Here is a 19,791-nt window from a genome sequence, read left to right on the forward strand (position 1 = left end):
TGAAGAGGAAGCAAGGTGAAGTGAAGGATGAAGTGAAAACTAGCCCAAGAATTCCAAATACAAGCCAAAACATTACCCTCTTAACCACCTAAAAAAAAATCCTTCTAACCAAAGTTTAAAGCATGCCAAGCATCTCTCTTAGCAAGAAGTGCAGAAACATGAGAATAAAAAGGTTGAGATGGATTCCAAGGAGGACAGAATGTTGCAAGTAGCTCTTCATGCATCATTTGATGAAGACAATGTGAGTTGGAGCTAGAGCAGACACTAGGAGATATGCTAGTGGACATTATATCGTCTCTTTGTCTAATGCATTCTCTAGGATGATGTACAAGATGAACTACCATAGGACAATGAGGGAAGCCCAACACTCACTCACCAAACATGATTTTGTAGCCAAGTACTCTCTCTCACATCTCACGGAGAGTCTTTATCCAACATAAACAAGAGTGTCTGCTATTGAGGACAAGATTGCAAAAGAATCTCCAACATTTCCATAAGTCCAAAATGTTCCTACACCAATTGTTGTATCTAATGTTCTATCTAAGGAATCAAATGTGGGTGTTAAGGGGGTCTTGTCATCTATTGAAGAGAACATTGGGACATTTGTTGGGATAGCTAGTGACAATACACAACCATCTACTAAATCAAGTGCAATTAAGGCTAAACCTTTAAATGTCGTTACCACACTAGTAGGACCAAACTCAAGATGGCTAGAGCATTATGCCTAGATCATTCCACCCAATGAAGCCATAGAAGCATCAAGTTTTTCTTCTACCAATCTAGAGCAATTGGTGGAAAAGCTCACAAATGAGGAGGATGGCCTTGACTACATTCGCATAAGCAATGCTTTATGGAGATCGTCTTACTTGAATATGGACAAGTACCTATGTCTCTACTACCAAGAAGAACGTTAGATTTTCTATCCTTACACTAAAGAAATGTTTGAGGTGAAGCCCCTTAATCTATATGGTCTACATCATCTCGATGCTCAAACAATAGAGCTTATCAAACAACTACGATATGAGTAAAAATACGTGTGTTGTACTAGGGTCACCATGGAACTAGGTTATGAAGGAACCATTCACAACCTTCTATTTATGATTAACGCACCCCAACAACCATGCCAAATCCAGCCTTGGACCAAATTTTTCCAAGCTAAGTCCAGACTCAAGGTTGTGCAGCATTTAGTATACTAAGGGAAAGAACAATCAGCCGATTATGTCAAGGATATGAGGTATCTACATTATGTCAAAGATCATCAATCTGGATCCTTTGGTGTCAATAAAGATTACCCTATCATCACTATGGGTCACAAAATCTTGCAATCTCCCATCCCTCTAGCCACTCGCCTATATGTTCGCAATACTCTTTAATAACCATGTGGTTGTTATATATATCCATCTCCTTTTTGTTTTCTTTTTATTGTTTATTAACCTGTAAATATTTGTTGTGCATACATACATTACCCCTACCTCCACTATTATTGCCCCTCCTCTAACTAAACAAGAAGAGCAAGTGTTGTCACCTTCGACTAAAGAGGTTCTAACGACTTCATAAATAATTTCATAAAATCCATGGTCAACACCTTAGTCTCCATTCTCCAACAGTCCATTCGTCAGCAATTCCACTTTGATTGCAAATACTAGAAGTAGCTTAGCAAGCTTCATGTAGAAGTTAGCTTTGGTGAAGAATCGTTGGACTAGTTCTTCTTTGGTCAAACATCATTTTTGCCTTGGTCCCGGCTTTTTGTTGGTGGCAAAGGAGAAGCATAATAGTTATTATTAAAAATTTAAAATCTTCAAACTTTATCACTCCACTTCAAGAGAGCTTATTATATGAAGTTTATATTCACTCTAAAAATATGTATATGCTTTGGTACAAATACACTAATACTTATACTCTGATACTTATGCATGAAATGATTCTCTAATATATAGTTTGATTAACGCTCTAATACTTATATATGGTATGTTTTGATATATAATCTGATCATATATATATATATATATATATATATATATATATATATATAATGTCTTGAGAAAATGCATGAACATATAAATGCACATATAATGCCTTGATAAAAGTTTCGATTGTCTGAATGATTGTATTAAAAAAAATATATAATATGTCTGAACATGTGAAGAACATTTGCTCTAAATAGATATATGTGTTATGATAAGAAATATATTGAATACTGACCATTCATTTGAAAAATGAAATCAAATAGATTTATTGCGCATAACATTTTCTCTTTTCAAAAATGTGTTTGTCATCATAAAAGGGAAGAAATTGTTAAATCAAAAGATGATCATGGATCTCTCAAAATATAAATTTTAATGATAAAAAGCTTAGATGTTTTTCAAAGAAATTTTTTTTAGATCACACTATTAAACAATTTATAATAGACAATTGGTTATATTGAGATTAAGTCTATCAGACGAACTACTTCTTCTATAAGACAAGCATTTAATATATATCATTATGATGTCTGTGTTGAAACTCTGTAACTGATAGATAGTAGAGGAAAAACTTTTCTAATATTGATTTCTGAAAATAGGGCTACTTATAGTCTTTTTAAAAAATAGAAAATGAAAACAGATCACATTTACATCCCTACGATGTGATCCCTAAAATAATGGAATTGAATACTTATTCTCCTAAAAATTAGAACTTAACAACAGCAACAAAAAAACAAAATCTAAAACATAAAGATAGAAAATATCTCTAACATTCCCTCCCTTAAACCAATGCATCTACATCAATTACTCCAAGCATGTCACGAAGCTTCTCAAACTATTCCAACTTTAATGGTTTTGTCATGATATTTGCAAGTTGATCCTGGGAATTACAGTGGCTTAGTTTAATGACCCCATCATTTACCAAGTCTCTTAAGAAATGAAACCTTACATCAATGTGTTTGTTTTCTCCATGAAACACTGGATTTTTGGACAACTGTATGGTGGAGTTGTTATCACACATAACCACGATTCCTGTCTTCTCCTTAACTCTAATTTTCTCTAGTAACCTTCTAAGCCAAACACATTGACAAGCACACAATGTCGCAACTATATATTCTGCTTCCGTAGTAGATAAGGCAACTACTGTTTGTTTTTTGGAGGACCATGAAACAACTCCAAATCCCATCATAAACACAAATCCAGATGTATTTTCCGATCATCTAAGTAACCGGCATAATCACTATCTGTAAAGGCTGAGTTTTAGGTTGCTTTCTCCTTTCTTATAAAAAATTCCAAAACCAGTTGTTCTTTTTACATACGTAAGATTTTTTTTGTTGCAAGCCAGTGTGGGGCTGGTCATGAACCTGCTTATTAAACTCACATCATACATCAAGTCAGGCCTAGTAACAATTAAATACATGAGACTTCCAACCAGTTGTTTAAATAGAGTTTCATCAGCTCTCATTCCTCCTTTATCTTTAGACAGCTTTTTTCCTGACATTATTGGATTCTTCATAGCATTGTTATCCTGCATTCCAAATCTTGTTAACACTTTTTATGCATACCTCTTTTGGCAGATGAAAATTCCATTCGAACATTGTTTGACTTCAATTCCATGAAAATGATTCATCTTTCTCAGATCGGACATATCAAAATCCAACATCATTAAATTTTTAAATCTATCACACATGGTTCTATCATTCCTGATAAATATTACATCATCAACATAAAGACTGACTATTAATATTTTACCTCCCTATGACTTTGTGAACAATGTGTGCTCACTGGGACACCTTTCAAAGTCTTCTCGTGCAAAATAGGCTTCAATTCTATTGTACCAGGCTCGTGGCGCTTGTTTAAGGCCATATAATGCCTTCCTTAATCGATAAACTTTCTCTTTTTCCCCTTTTTTTATAAATCCCTCAGGCTGTTGTACAAACACTTCTTCCTTAAGTACCCCGTGAAGAAAATCACTCTTCACATCAAGTTGAAAAACCTCCCAACTGAATTGGGCAGCCGTGGCCAGTATCACACGAATAGTATCAAGTCTTGCCATTGGAGCAAAGACTTCAGTGTAATCAATTCCATGACGTTGTGCATACCCTTTTGCTACTAGCCTTGCTTTGTATTTCTCCACTTGCCCATCTACATTCAGTTTTATTTTAAACACCTACTTAACTCCAATAGGTTTGACTCCCTTAGGCAACACAGTAAGTTCCCAAGTTTGATTCTTCTTTATAGCTTCAATTTATTTTGACATTGTTTCTCTCCAATGTTTGCTTGCCATAGCTTCTTCAAATGAAACTGGATCATTTTCAGTCATCATCATCATTGCATTTAAATTTTCTTCTTTAGAAAATCCTTCACCAGTTTCATAATCTGCCATCCATCATAGTGCTCTTCTTTCTCGTTCACCCCTCCCTTGAGGTGATTCTATTGGGCTGCTACCCAAATTGTGTGAACCTGTTTCACCATTTTCTTCTTCATTTTCATCAATTTCTTCCTCATTCTTGTTGTCTTCCCCTTCACTGTCATCTTTATCTTCCATTTTAATACACCTTGCTGGATTTCTCTCACTGTTCTACCCTAGTCCCAATTTTCTTCTTCTTCAAAAATAACATCTTTGCTGACAATAATGTTCTTTGAGATTGGATCATATAACCTCCATGCCTTGGACTCATCACTAACTCCTAGGAAGACACATTTTCTACTCTTATCATCTAGCTTAGTTCTCCTTTTATTTGGTACATGAACATGTGCTGCACATCCAAAAATGCAAAAATACTCCACCACGGGTTTCACACCGCTCCAAGCCTCTTTTGGAGTCTTGTTTTCAACTGTTACTGTCGGACATCGATTCTGAACATGCACACACCATTTCACAGCCTCGGGCCAAAAAACTTTAGGAAATTGCTTCTCATTTAACATGGAGCAGACAACATTCATAATCGTCCTATTCTTCCTTTCAGCCACTCTGTTTTGCTGAGGAGTATAGGATGTAGTCAACTGTTTGCTGATGCCATGTGATTGACAAAATTATTCAAATTCATTTGAGGTGAACTCACCACCTCTATCTATCCTTAAACAAGTTATGTATGCTCCTATCTCTTTTTCAACACGAGTCTTGAACTTCTTAAATGTTGCAAATGCTTATTATTTCTCATGTAAGAAATATACCCAAGTTTTACGAGTAAAATTATCAATAAAACTTAAGATGTACCTCTTGTCACTGTTCGAAGCTGGCTGTATGGGACCACATATATCTGAATGCACCAGTTGAAGTTGCTTTGATGCTCTCCATAAGTTCTTGCTTGGGATAGGTTTTCTATGTTGCTTTCCGGTTAAACACGTGGTGCATATCTTTTGTGGATACTTCAAGGACGGTAAACCAATCACCATCTTTTTACAAGCAAGTGTTCTTAGTGCCTTGTGATTCAAGTGCCCAAACCGATAGTGCCATAAGTGAGCTTCTTTTTCTAAGGCAGTTTCATCTTGTAAACACAAAATTTCATTTGGTTCCATAGAAGCTAACACATAAAACATTCTATTCTCACTCATATCAGTTTTCATAATCAGTCCCCTCCTCGGATGAAACACTTTGCAAGTGCCATCTAGAATCAGAATGGCTAATCCTTTTTCTTGTAGTTGTCCTATATGCTTAACAAATTGTTTTTGAGTTTAGGAATATAATAAACATCAGATAATACCTGAGTTATTCCCTTCACTTGCATCCTGACACTTTCTTTTGCTGCCACTGTCATTTGCATGCCATTTCCAAGCTTCACTGTCATGCAATGTTCTTCGTCCAAATTCAGAAACCATGCTTTATTCCCTATCATATGATTACTACAGCCTAAGTCAAAATACCATCTTTCTTCTACCCATGTTTGGTGTGGCTCTTCATAGGACATCAACACAAGCTCCTCTTCTTCTTCCAACTCAGCATAGTTGGCTTTCTTTTCCAGTCAGGGCACTCGTGCTGAAAGTGTCCAAGCTTATGACACTTGAAACACTCAATAATGGCTTTATTTACAGGTTGTCTCCCTCTACCTCTGCCACGTCCTCCTCTAAATGCACCATGACCCCTACCTTTGTTGGGCCTGTTTTTTTGAGTTACTTTCAACACATGTTCCTCTTCTTGGTATCCTTGCATCCTTTGTTCATGTACAAGTAGACTCCCATGCAACTCATCAATACTTAGAGCACTTAGATCATTGGATTCCTTTATTGCACAAACAACATAATTGAACTTGGTTGTCAATGATCGCAGTATCTTACTAACCAATGTACTTTGCTCCATTGTCTCACAATTGGACTTCATTTTATTCACCACCATCAAGGTTCGTCCCAAGAAGCTGTCTACTTTTTCACCTTCCTTCATAGTAAGCAACTTGAACTCCCTTCGCAATGCTTGAATTTGTGCCCTTTTTACTTTCATGGATCCTTGATACTTTTGTTTCATTAAATTCCAAATTGCTCTCGACGTCCCTTTGTCAAGAATTGTTTCCAAGATTTCCCTATCAATCGCCTTGAACAAGAAGTTCTTAACCTTCATATCTTTGAGTTTGGCCTCCTCCACAACTTTCTTCTGCACCTCGCTTGCTGATCCTAACCCAAGTGTTGGTGTAGGAATGCCTTTGTCCACTAGGCTCCACAGCTCCTTGCTCCTGAGAAAGTTCTCCATCGTCATTGACCAAAAGTCATAATGACCATCAAACTTGGGAATGGCTAGTTGCACAAATTTTTCGGAGGCTGACATTGTTCCTCCTTTTTGTTGAAACGTCACTTTCTCACTGTGTTTGACTCACGCTCTCTCTCACTAGGTTATCATGCCCCTTTTGGAGCTCTGATACCAATTGTTGAAACTCTATAACTGATAGATAGTAGAGGAAAAACTTTTCTAATATTGATTTCTGAAAATAGGGCTACTTATATCCTTTTTACAAAATAGATCACATTTACATCCCTACGATGTGATCCCTAAAATACTGGAACTGAATACTTATTTTCCTATAAATTAGAACTTAACAATAGCAACAAAAAACAAAATCTAAAACAGAAAGATAGAAAATATCTCCAACATTCTGATAATCAAATCACATTTCTCTATGGTATTACTTAACAAATCAAAATGGATAAAAAAAATTATTCGGCACTCACTACAAAAAAGAAATATGGACATGTTTTGCGTTAAAGAAAGAAAAAACAAATCCCTTGAAACATGCAAAGTCTAAAAAAAAAGTCGTTTTTCACTGACACATGCAACAATTCCTTCCAATTGGTATCTTAAAGATGATAATTAGTTTCCTTGATCAAATAAGAAGTGACAATTTGGTAAAACACATTTAATGTCCACATTTAATACACCAATGGACACTTCTCTCCACAAAGAACAAAGACAAGGATAGATGAAACAAGTCTATGAGAGATGCTCAAGGATTTGTTATGATCATCTTCATGAAGCACCTATTTAAAAAAACTTGTAAAAGATTCAAAAAAGAAAGAGAAAACATAAATTGCAAAAAAATCATATTCATTATTTGTGTAAAAAGCTTTGTACTCGAATTGGTTATATCTAGAGTTGTCAAAACGGGCTATCCGGCCCAGCCCGGCCCGGCCCACCACAGGTTGACCATTTGGTGGACCAACCCAACCCAGCTCATTTATCAGTGAGCTCAAAAAAATCGAACCCGGCCCGGCCCACCACGGGTTGGTGGGTTAAACGGGTTGGCTCACCTTTAAAAAAAATTCATTTTTTTTTCTTAATATACAACTAAAGCCCAAAAATTTAAACTTATTTTAAAAATCTGAGATTCTTAATTAAGACATTCATAAATGAATCATTCATCCCAAATATTAAATGATAATTTTAAATACAATTAAGTCAAATCTAAATAATCTCAAATAGATAAATATAATCCAAAATCATCTTAAACTTTAAATATAATCCAAAATCATCTTAAACTTCAAATACAATCCAAAATCATAAAAATTACAAATCACAATCCAATATTAAATCATTATTGTCTCATGTTGGGTTGCACTATGACCCAATAATTATTGTATTTTTTTATAAAAAAAAATTAATCACAGGTTGGTGGGCCAGCCCGGCTCATCATGGGTTCAACCCGGGTGAGCCGGGTTGTTAGTGAGCCGGGTTCAAATTTGACCCATATTAAAATTTTCAAATTTCTTTTAACCCAACCCGGCTCGAACCCTTGGTGGGCCGGGTTGGCTCACCAGGACAAGCCCATTTTGACAGCTCTAGTTATATCATGTCTTGATAATAAGACAAAATAACAGTGATTTCTTAGCTATAACTTTGTATTATTACTTTGAGCTTGAAGAGACTTAACTTCAAAATATTACTTGATTATTAAAGCATAGAGAAGTTGTGTGTTTAAAGAATACTTGAGTAATTGTTTAAAAAGACAAGTCAAAGAATATTTAGGTTGATGCAAAAGTAACTTATGAAAGAATACTTATATCTTTGTAAAAAATAGTGAAACTTAATCGAATTGATCAAGAACTAATCTGGTATTAATAGTTGAGACAAACTAATATAAAAATATTGTGTTTTTTTTTTTTTAATTCTTTGTCTACACTCATAAAGTCTTATATAATACTTCACTATTTAAAAAAAAATGTTATCACTATTTCAAAAGAAAATGTTTATTTTATTGTTATTATTGAACTATTACATGTGAACTAAAGATATATCATCATCGTATCTTAAAAATAAAGCAAATATTAAGTACTAATGATTATGTTACTTTTGAAATAATAATTTCTTTTTCATTTTGTTCATTAAAATTCATAAATATACATTAAAAATCCCAAAAACAGGTTGCTAACTTTTTATGCAGTGTGGCATGATAATAGTTAAGCCAAAATTGAAAAGCAATCCAAACTCCAACTAGAAGAACTACTCTCCAATCACTCAAAGAAAATGGGTGGCACTGAGATGAAGAAAAACGCAGATCTTATCTTCATTCCCTCACCAGGGATTGGCCACTTAACTTCATCCCTGGAATTTGCACAGCTTCTAATCAACCGTGACAGCCATCTTTCCATCACAATCCTCTGCATCAAGTTCCATTTTACTCCCTTTGCAGAATCTTACATCAGATCAGTTTTAGCCTCACAACCCAAAATTAAACTCATTGATCTCCCTGAAGTGGAACCACCTTCTCAGGAGCTAGCGCTCAAGTCTATTGAACACTACATATGTACCTTCATGGAGAGCCTCAAGCCCCATGTCATGGCCACCATGCAAAACATTTTATCATCTTATCCACACCCAGTTGTTGGGTTGGTCCTAGATTTCTTTTGTTTGTCCATGGTTGATGTGGGAAACGAACTGGGTATCCCCTCTTACATGTTCATGACTTCAAATGTTGCATTTACAGCTTTCATGCTTTCCCTTCTCAAACGTCAAATAGAGGACGTGTTCAGTGATTCTGATCCTGAGTTGTTGATTCCGGGTTTCCCAGATCCAGTTCCTCCAAGTGTTTTGCCTGGTCCTGCTTTTAATAAAGATGGTGGATATGTTGCCTTTTACAAGCTTGCTCAGAGGTTCATGGACACCAAAGGTATTATTGTTAATTCTTTTTATGAGATGGAGAAGTATGCTATCGGTGCATTATCTGATGGCCAAACGCCTCCTATCTATGCTGTTGGGCCTTTGATTGATCTTAAGGGTCGGCCAAACCCAAATTTGGATCAGGCCCAGCATGACAAAGTATTGAAGTGGCTAGATGAGCAGCCACCTTCATCTGTGGTCTTTCTTTGTTTTGGGAGCATGGGAAGCTTTGATCCATCTCAAACAAGAGAAATAGCAATAGCACTTAAGCGCAGTGGAGTTAGGTTCCTGTGGGCAATGGGTTCTCCGCCAACCAGAGACAATGCAGACAGAACCTTAACAGAAGGGTTCTTAGAATGGATGGAGGGTAGGGGAATGATATGTGGATGGGCACCCCAAGTGGAGGTTTTGGCTCACAAAGCCATTGGGGGGTTTGTGTCTCATTGTGGGTGGAACTCTATTTTGGAAAGCTTATGGTTTGGGGTGCCAATATTGACATGGCCTATCTATGCAGAACAACAGCTGAATGCTTTTAGGATGGTGAGAGAATTTGGATTAGCAGTGGAGCTGAGACTAGACTATAGAAAGGGTAGTGATCTTGTAATGGCAGAGGACATAGAGAAAGGACTGAAACAATTGATGGACAAGGATAATATGGTACACAAGAAGGTGAAAGAGATGCAAGAGAAGGCCAGGAAAGCTGTCCTTACTGGTGGGTCTTCTTTCATTTCTGTTGGAGAATTAATTGATAATGTAATAGGTAGAAACTAATGCCATAGTTGTATTACATAGATGGAGTTGCTCCTTTCTCCAAATGTAAGATGTTATTTCCAGAAACATGTGTGTCATTCCACTGAGAAGAAATGTAGACCGAATTGAAGATGAAAATTGAAATTGTTCAGTTCGTGTATGACAAATTTACTTCAGCAACTGCGATATTCCTCCTTTCTGTTCTGCTTTTTCACTGGATGGTTTATACCAAACTGTTAATCACATCTTAACTTAAATGGAATAGATTAACCTCTTATCAGTTCGAAAATTGTGACTGCAAAAGTTTATTGAACCTTTTAAATTTAAGTACAGTAACTTGGATTTCAGTTAAAAGTAAAACTATGTGAAGGTTTTGTTTTTTTTCTTTTTTAGAGATGGGTGGATTGGATAGTGTCAAGCAAGATGTACCAGCTTGTGCGTAAATATTAGGGAGAATGAATGTTGGACTTATATCGAAGAAAAAAGACAAGAATCTCATGCTCGTGCAGAGTTTGATTTTGGAATCTTAATTTGCATCTTGTAGACTAACCGTAAAAATTGCGAGCTTCAACTTGTCAAAGCTTTCGCTTTTTGCTGTGTACAGAAGATAGCAACTTTGGTAGACAGACCAAATATATTGTATTCATGGTGCATTAGCATTGAACCAAAAAAAATATTTATCAAACTAACCACACCAAAAGATATTAAGAATTGAATTACATTTCAGGTTATCAAATTGTGAAATACATTAATACCACTTAGCTTCACAACAAAGGAATGACCTACTCATATCCAGACCTTGATACTGCCCTTACCTTCTAGACCTTTTCTCTTCTCTCGTGTCAAAGTCATATCTTGCTTTTGACTCAGTTCGATCTCTATCATTTCTATGTGATCTGTTATCTTGCTTCCTATCATAATCTTCTCTTGACCTTGGTGCAGATTCATCTTCAGTGTGCTTTCGTGATCTCCTGTCTTCCCTATTACTATGGGGTTCTCTTGACTTCCTTACAAAATCATCATCATCCTTCTTACGGGATCTTTTATCTTCCCTTGGATCAGAATCTCGCGACTTGGGTTCAAACTCAACACCATCTGGCTTTATTGACCTCTTGTCTTCCCTTCCGCGATGCTCTTTTGGGTCAAGCTCCGTACCTGCGTAGTCATCCCTTAATCTTTTTTCTTCTCTCCTATATCGATCTTCACTCAACTTACGTTCAAATTCATCATCTTCATGCCTTCTTGATCTCTTTTCTTCTCTTCTGTTATTTTCTCTTCCCTCAAATTTATCATAATCATCGTGCAATCGCATTGTCTTCTCTCTTCTATCACTTCTCTTTGGTTGGTGGTGTAATTCAATATCATTGTCACGGGCTCTAAATCGTGAATCTCTGTCTCTAGTTTCTGGAATATGAGTTGATTCATTGTTACCATATCTTCCCTCTTTCTTGGGACCCTCAAATTTGTCGTGACCCCATTTTGGATTGTCTTCAGCACGACCCCAACCTGTGTTTGCAGCTCTCTGAATAAAGGCAACAAAGACAGTCAGAACATATGAAAAGGTAGCCGCATATATTATCTGCATCTAAGGAGATTTTATTCCAAAATAAAGCACATTTTATAAAAAACACAACTTCAAAAGTTTAACTATATATATGCAAAGCAAAAATGAGAAGTTATACAAAGCAGAGAACCTGGATGAAAAAGAAGCAGCAAACAATTATGGGTAAATTTCACTCCTTTTCCATCAGATGTCTAAATTACAATTTCCTCCCTTTAATTTTAATAATTACATTTCTCTTGCATAAGAAATTAATATATACTATACTTTAGTAACATCTAAACGGTTGTGAACAACTATAAATGAGCCTCTCAAGTACATTTTTTATTCTACAACTTCCAACATCACCGACAACTAATTTTAAATGCAATATTATTAATCTTGGGACTTACTAAGGTTGTGTTAGGATAGAGAATTTTTAAATTCTAAAAAATTTTAAAATTTTAGAATTTCAATTGCTTCAATTGAAATTCTGACATTATAAAATTTCTTGTTTGGGTGAAGAAATTAAATTCCTTCATTTATAAAATCATGTGAATAGCAATTAAATTTCTACATTCCTAAAATAACCAACGTTTAAATTTTATATTTAAATAAAATAATTATATTTCTTTTATTTATAAAATCTTTAATTCAAAATAAAATGATTCATTTTTTATTTATAATTTCTATTATGTACTACTTTTGTTCCTATAAATAAAACTCAATTACCTAATTCACTAAGATTGAGAAAAGTAGTTAATTTAGTTGATGACAATAAATTTGTCCAATTTTTTTTCCTAAAATACCCTTATACTACTTTTCTTTCCTAATTAATACCCATATATTTTTTAACTAATAAGAGTGCATGTTATATACTATTCATCTCTCTTAATAAATACTTATTTTTCTCCTAACCAATAAGAGTTTATAACTAATGCATTTTACCAAATTAAAAGAACATACTTTAATCAAGAGTATTTTAGTTTAAAAATAATTAATACATAAATTACTATGAATTGGATCTTATATAAAGGAACAAGCAATTGTTCTATGTGGGATTTTATAAATAGGAACGGAGGTAGTATTATCTAAATAAACTAGTTATTTTCATTTATTTAATATAAAAATGAATCTTAACATTAATTGGTAACTATTTTTACTAATATGAATGCCCCTTTTAACAATTAACACTTGTTAGAACAAGTCTTACTGTTGATCTTGAGGCTTTACAAAATAAACTGGACATTTTAAATAAAGTTCTAATATTGATACTAAGAATGTTTAAAATGTCGTTTTATTTATAAATGTCTCAAAACTGATAACAAGATAATAGATAGTTGTAAAAAAATATAATAAAAAATTATGTAATTTAAACATTTCTTATATAAAAATATTCCTTTCAAATAATTAACCTAAAATTAAAATTTAATATTAAAGGAAAATCACTCCAAATCTCATGCTCATCCTCAATTTAATCCTTTTTAATCTATTATTTTACAAGATTAGCATGTTATCATGATGTAACTATTTTTTTAAAATAAAAACCCCAAAAATTACCTTTCCCAATTTTCAAAAATCAAAACCCAAAAGAAAAAGTAAAAAAGAAACTAATAAATCTTGAATGAAATGAGTAATAATTATTATATCAATGTAGTAACCAAAAGTAATTGTTTCACCCCACCCATGTCTACATGGATAAAATAACCCTTCACAAAAGACAGAAACATAATTGTCTCAGTTGCAAGTTGCAACTGCCAAAATAATGTCAATGTCCCTCGTGCAACTTATGATAAAGAAACTTAGAAATAGTGTACCAAAATGACGTACGGACCAAAACCCAAGCGGGATTATAGAATGATGAGGGAAAGACTAATAAAACAACGGGGTATGAGTAGTAAAGATTAGGCTGGGGAGACATTGCATTAACGTATATCTGGTAAGTTATAATAAGTTAGATCAATCTTATAGATCAGTTAGCAATTATTTGTTTTAGTTTAAGATAAAAATCCTCATGTCTCCAAGGCCATATATATTGATCAATAGCCAAGGAAGGATAGCAAGTTGGCCTATCAATTGCACTTTGCAAATATTCAACACCAACTCCAATAACCATGCTCGTTCTAATAGTTTACCCTCTAAGCCACACCCTCTCATCCTACAATGCAACGACCACTTAGCTAGATTAGGGGCCGCTGATACCATCTCTTTTTCATTCCTAACGCAAAATCTAACTAGCCTTCTAATAGGAAAGCTGATAGAGAGATTATCTCCTGACAATTAGAAATATTCAAATGAGACTATACATGTTGCCCATGCATAAGGAAGCAAATTTCTTTATTCTCAAGAAATATAGTCACAATTAAATATACAACGTTCTCTAATAATGTGGCTCCAAATAAGTTACCTTTAGCAAATTTTCATTAAATTCAAATCCAAGTTTGCCTAACAGTATATCCTAATCAGTTTTTAAACTCAGACTGTACTACTTGATGCAACACCCACGGAAAAGCCTACATAAACCAAACAAAACTACTAACTTATAATTATAAAATATTCAACCTTTTTATTATTCTAGAGATGCCCAATGATAGAAAATATCACGCATCTTCAAAGAATTAAGACCAATTAATTATTGAATACTACTTCTAAAAATAACCATATTTAATTCAAATTCAAAAAAAAAACAGAGAAAACATGATTTTATCGAGAATCACATTAATTTAGATGCAGATCCAATATTTGATACATACATATATATATATATATAGGATCATACAACCAAAATATTTATCAAGTCACCTAAAGACAAACGTTTTTAAAGACAACTAATATCGTCCATGATAACATATTACCATCAACTTCATTGCATGATTGCATCCCTTTACGTGAATCCAATCATACCTTCCTTAATTAATGACCAGACCAACTGATATCCTTAAAACGTTGTTTTCAATGCTTATTAATCATATTCCTAAGGCAATGCAGTTTTGGATGGGATTGACTTTCCCATAGTGTCAAGCTCAACCAAAATTCGGATGACTTTACAAGGCAACATCAGAGTATGCCAGACAGAAGAAGATATATTTAAGTGCAGCTGCTCAATGTCCCATCCAGACAGGCTAAGTACTGCTATAGAAACTGGTCTATTTGACTACATCTGGGTCCAACTCTATAACAACCCACCATTTGACTACATTTACATAGACCTATAAATACCATTAAACTAGAAATAAAGAAATTATAGTAATATAAATCAAATGGAAAACTAAATCGAATTAAAGAGCAGAAAATTATTAATTTCTAATTAAACAATGGCTTTTAATACCAGAAAATCAACCTATCAAGTGCCTATTATTAAAAAGAGCAGAAAACAACCCACTCACAAGACACAAAGTCAAGAATATTAGCATTATGTGTTGTTCTAGAAAAGGGCCTCCAGACAGAGACACTAGACACATTATCTCAACATCAGAGGGGAGTTCATCACTGATTCCCCTGTCAAAGCACCCCATGTGCTCAACTACAAACCCTGGACCAAGCCAATTTGAACACCATAAGTGGCACAAAGCTTTACAAGCTATAACTCAATAGTCAATGCCATTTCAGATACATACAACAACATTTAATCACAATTGCAAACACAAATCTTAAGGAGGCTTATCAATTTATGTACTTAGAGGTCATGGCTAGCTTAAGTCTGGCTGATTTGAGCAGAGTTGTTTACTAGAATTAGTGGCCAGAACTGCAAGTGTTCAGTGAGAGTGGTGTTGGAGATTCAGACACTCCAAGTGACAAAGTTGAGAGAAGAAGAGGCTAAGTAAGTCTTGATCGAGCAAACGAACTAACAAGACCATTTTTTCAGCAACAGAATTTCATTGAAAAAAGGAGACTAGAAAGTACAAAATAAGAGGATCTAAATATAAATGAACAACTTATTAGCCGAACTTTTATGTGACCAGTAACGTATCTACAACCTAAAAAAACAAACGCAGCTCTAGGTGTAATTCAGCACTACAACCAATATCAAAACTCTCCTCCAACGATATCAAAGTGTCAAAGACCAATAACTCTTTCCAATAAGCATTAATGCTCAATTAAACTTAACTATTTGAACACTTCAATTAAACTTTAACACAAACCATAATGCTCAATGTCATCTTACTTGCTCATCATGAGAAAACTTGCAGCTTGCTCCGCGAGTACATTGGCCCCTTTGGAAAGCACGACAAACCCCACGCGCCTCCCTCTTCTGCCGCTCCGTCTCTTCATCTTCCTCTTCCTTCTTCTTATACTTATCAACATGATCCACCCTAATAATCCTACCCAACACCTGCGCCCCATTCAGATTATCTGAGGCACCACAAAAACCAAACATCAGAACGCAATTCACCATCAGGTTCCCAAAAATTCATCAAAAACAAAACATAAAACAGAATCAGAGGACAGAGACGAACCCACAGCGAGATTCGTGCTTCGTTGATCCTCGTATGCAAGGAACGCAAAACCCTTGGATTTGCCGGTGCCCTTGTCCCTCACGAGATTGACATCGACAACCTCCCCGTACCTGAGCAATGAAAAATAGATAAAGAAAATGTTGAAGAAATAAAAGAGAGTTAGTGAATTGAAAGGGAAGAGAAGTACTGAGCGAAAACGGCGAGGAGGTCACCCTCGGTGAGATCGAAGGGGATGCCGCCGACGAAGACGTAAGCGGAATCTTTGTACTTGGCGTGCCAGGAAGCATCTTCGCCGATGCCTAGTGAAGCTTCTTTGGAATTTATATTCTGAATGCGCTTCACTAGGGTTAGCGGGTTCATGTCTCTTCACGAACTGGAGATACCAGAGAAGAAAGGAAACGCCAAATGCTTAGGGCAAACAAGGTTCAACGCTTATTTCACATTTTAAGGTTCAAGGTTCAAACATTTTAGTTTTACTACCAGAAACGCCTTTATTAAAAAATAAATATTTATCCTCACTCCAATAACATTATATTATATTCCTGATTTAAATATTTTATATTTATTTTTTCTTAAAATTTAAAATAATTCATCTCATATAATCGTATAAATAATTTTATATTATTTATATAATTATTTTAATCATTATTCATTAGTAAAGTGCATATTAATTATATTATAATATTGTAAAATTTAAAGTATTTGTCAATTTTTTTAATTTTATGTCTTTATTACTTTCTATTTAATAAATACAATCAATCTTATCTTAATAAAAATATTTTTATATTTTTTTAGTAAAAATATTTAAAAATTATTAATGTTTAAATTTGATCATCAAATTTTAAAATCTTGATATTGAGTTTTATCTTTACAAAAAAAAATTAATTTTTAATAATATTTAAAAATTTAAAAGTAAAATTATTTAAAAAAAATATGTATATCAAATCAATTGTTACCATATATATATATATATATATATATATATATAATATAAAATATAAGCATTTTTAAAAATATAATAATAGTTAAACATTTTTTATATATAGGTATAAACTATCCATTTTTTATATATAATAATAGTTAGACAATGATTAATTTTTATTGAAAAAATTGAGTAGTCACTTTTAATAGAGTCTCTTCTTTTGACAAATTTTTTTACACAAAACTTAAATTCAAAATTTTATTTAATGAGCTCATTGTATTTTTGGTCCCTATTTTTATTAATTCGTAATTTGAGTCTCTATTTTAAATTTAAGTTATAAACTTTATTTTAAAATAGAGATAGTTATTTCTTCTAATTTGAAAAGAGATATATTGGATTGAAATTTCAAAAGATCTTAAAAGACTTTTTCACTATAAAAAGCTTTTGTAGTGTTCAATCAATAGTTTTTTTTAATATGAAAAAGACATGTAATATTTAATTATGACAATTAAGTTTTTTTTAAGAGTACATCAAAATCTAATGGTATTTAATTAATACTTTTTTACTTAAATTTTTTTATTGATATTTAAAAACGTAAAAATTTCAATAAATTATTTTGATGGATTTGTGTGATTTTTTTAAGTAAAATCAACCCATATATATCAAACATGAATCTCTTTATCTTGCATGATAGATTCTTTATGGATTTTTCTTTAACAAAAAGATTTTTAGAAGAAAAAAAACTTCTTATCTAATTCAATTTAGAAAAAAAAAATTATCATAATTATTTATGAATTAAATTTTAACTATATATTAAACAAAAATATCTATCTTGTGTAAAAATATTTTTAAGAGTTTTTCTTCAATGAAAGAATTTTTAAGAATTTTACAACTTCTTATCTAATTTAGTTTTGTTTATCATAATTATTTATAAATTAAATTTTAATATTTTTAAAATAAATTATCAATAAATAAAATAATATTATACTAAAATATAAATTATTTATCAAAAATTTAAAATATTAATTTAAAAATATCTATTTATATAAATTTTAAATATATTTTATATATGTAAACATAACATTTATTTGTATATAAAATTTATTATAAATATTAGTGATGTTTAATAAATATTTAGTTTAAATTAAAATATTAATTTATATATAATTCACTCATCTAACAATTTCATCAAAAGAGATTTTTCACTCCTCTCTCTCATCTTTTATTTTCTCTCTTATTTTCCTCTCTTTCTTTCCTTTCTCATCTTATTTTTTCTCTCTCTTTCTCCTCTCTTTATCTCTCTCTTCTCATATTCTCTATATCTTTTTGTTAATTTCTCTTTTTTTTTTTCTCTCTTTTTTTTTCTCTTTTTTTAATCTATCAATATTTTTTTTAAAGTTAGATAAATACCATATAATAAAAGAGTTTATCATTTTACCTATCTTTTAAAATTTTAAATCGTTTCTTACATATTTAAAAGACTGCAGTAATTTTGAACAAAAAACACATTTTCTATCTTACTACTTTTCTATTTTTCCGATTAACTTATATAACATAAATAAATATAATGTGCTAAACATTACTTATATACATTATAAGTACTTCTCAAGTGATTTTATACTTATTTCTTATTTAAAGATCGTGATATGATTCTTAATATAGAGAAAAATAATAATAATTAAAAGTATCATCTTATCTTTATATAATTAATAAAATTGTACTACTTGTAATGTTGACTTGGTGCCAATGATGCAATCTAGGCCTGAGCACGGGTGGATTCGGACGGATTCGAGTAAAAAATATTTAGCTCAATTCAAACCAATAAAAAAATAGCTCATTTTCGATCGTAACAGTATTTCGGGTTTATCGGGTTCGGGTTTTCGGGCCTCGGATTAACTGGATCGGATTAGTCAGATTGAGCCATAACCCGAGCTCACAACATGAAAACAACCCCATTTGAGCTCAACACCCGCGGCAAACAAATCAATCATTACCCACAACGAAAAATCCAATCTTGGACGAAAAACACAAAACTTCACTTCATCCAACAACACCCCACAATCTCTAAGTTACCCACCGATAATGTCTGATCAAACATTAAAGGAAAAAAAATGTCATTGTTGGAACCGTTGAGTTAACGTGAGATGGGCATTACATTACCCATTTGCAAATATTAAGGAATTTGTTAAAAGGGGAAAAAAGTTTGAAAATTGTGGAAAACGATTGAGACTCATTTGTGAGAAAATAAATGTGGAGTACCTGGGAATGTGTTGGATTGTGGAGATGATGGCATAGTGTGGGAAACAGGGGTTGGTGTGAAGAGGGATAATCCTGACGGGACGAGCGGTCGTAGGGTTTCTAGTTCCTACTGGCGTGAGGAGAGGGTTTCACGGCGCTTAGGATTTCTACAACTTCTACTATCACGGTAGCGGTGCTAGTTAATAAGTAATAACATACCTTTTAAATTTTAATTATTATGCATGTGTTAGGCATACTCGAAAATCATGTGACTCGAAAAGATTGATAGCGCTGCCCGAGAAGTAAAATCAACACATGCTGAATACTTGTGACTAATCTCA

At 33.1% G+C, this 19,791-nt stretch overlaps 3 protein-coding genes across 3 annotated transcripts; 1 reads left to right on the forward strand and 2 right to left on the reverse strand.

Moving 5' to 3' along the window:
* Nucleotides 1-5,871: 5,871 nt before the first annotated feature.
* On the reverse strand, nucleotides 5,872-6,720 carry LOC145952197 (uncharacterized). Its single transcript, XM_083064421.1, has one exon. It carries the CDS (start codon nucleotides 6,718-6,720, stop codon nucleotides 5,872-5,874), a length of 849 nt encoding a protein of 282 aa, XP_082920547.1.
* A 2,104-nt stretch (nucleotides 6,721-8,824) lies between these two features.
* LOC109818847 (UDP-glycosyltransferase 71K1) lies at nucleotides 8,825-10,473 on the forward strand. The gene has a single exon (XM_020384381.3). It carries the CDS (start codon nucleotides 8,911-8,913, stop codon nucleotides 10,312-10,314), a length of 1,404 nt encoding a protein of 467 aa, XP_020239970.1. The 5' UTR covers nucleotides 8,825-8,910; the 3' UTR covers nucleotides 10,315-10,473.
* A 455-nt stretch (nucleotides 10,474-10,928) lies between these two features.
* LOC109817841 (uncharacterized) lies at nucleotides 10,929-16,728 on the reverse strand. The gene is made up of 4 exons (XM_020383188.3): nucleotides 16,478-16,728; nucleotides 16,291-16,400; nucleotides 15,999-16,186; nucleotides 10,929-11,815 (listed from the first exon to the last, which is right to left on the reverse strand). The coding sequence occupies exons 1-4, from the start codon at nucleotides 16,648-16,650 to the stop codon at nucleotides 11,105-11,107; spliced, it is 1,182 nt and encodes a 393-aa protein (XP_020238777.1). The 5' UTR covers nucleotides 16,651-16,728; the 3' UTR covers nucleotides 10,929-11,104.
* Nucleotides 16,729-19,791: the final 3,063 nt, after the last annotated feature.

Source organism: Cajanus cajan, chromosome 9 (genome assembly GCF_000230855.2).
Source record: "Cajanus cajan strain Asha chromosome 9, NIPB_CcT2T_4, whole genome shotgun sequence".
Classification (NCBI taxonomy): Eukaryota; Viridiplantae; Streptophyta; class Magnoliopsida; order Fabales; family Fabaceae; genus Cajanus; species Cajanus cajan.

Bases quoted from the DNA above. Each gene is read 5' to 3' on its own strand.
- LOC145952197 (XM_083064421.1), bottom strand. From the start codon at position 6,720: ATGTCAGCCTCCGAAAAATTTGTGCAACTAGCCATTCCCAAGTTTGAT.
- LOC109818847 (XM_020384381.3), top strand. From the start codon at position 8,911: ATGGGTGGCACTGAGATGAAGAAAAACGCAGATCTTATCTTCATTCCC.
- LOC109817841 (XM_020383188.3), bottom strand. From the start codon at position 16,650: ATGAACCCGCTAACCCTAGTGAAGCGCATTCAGAATATAAATTCCAAA. The intron at 16,187-16,290 runs GTTCGTCTCTGT...GTGGTGCCTCAG, and splicing joins AAGCACGAATCTCGCTGTGG to ATAATCTGAATGGGGCGCAG. The intron at 11,816-15,998 runs GTAAGATGACAT...GCCTTTATTCAG, and splicing joins AGTTTTCTCATGATGAGCAA to AGAGCTGCAAACACAGGTTG.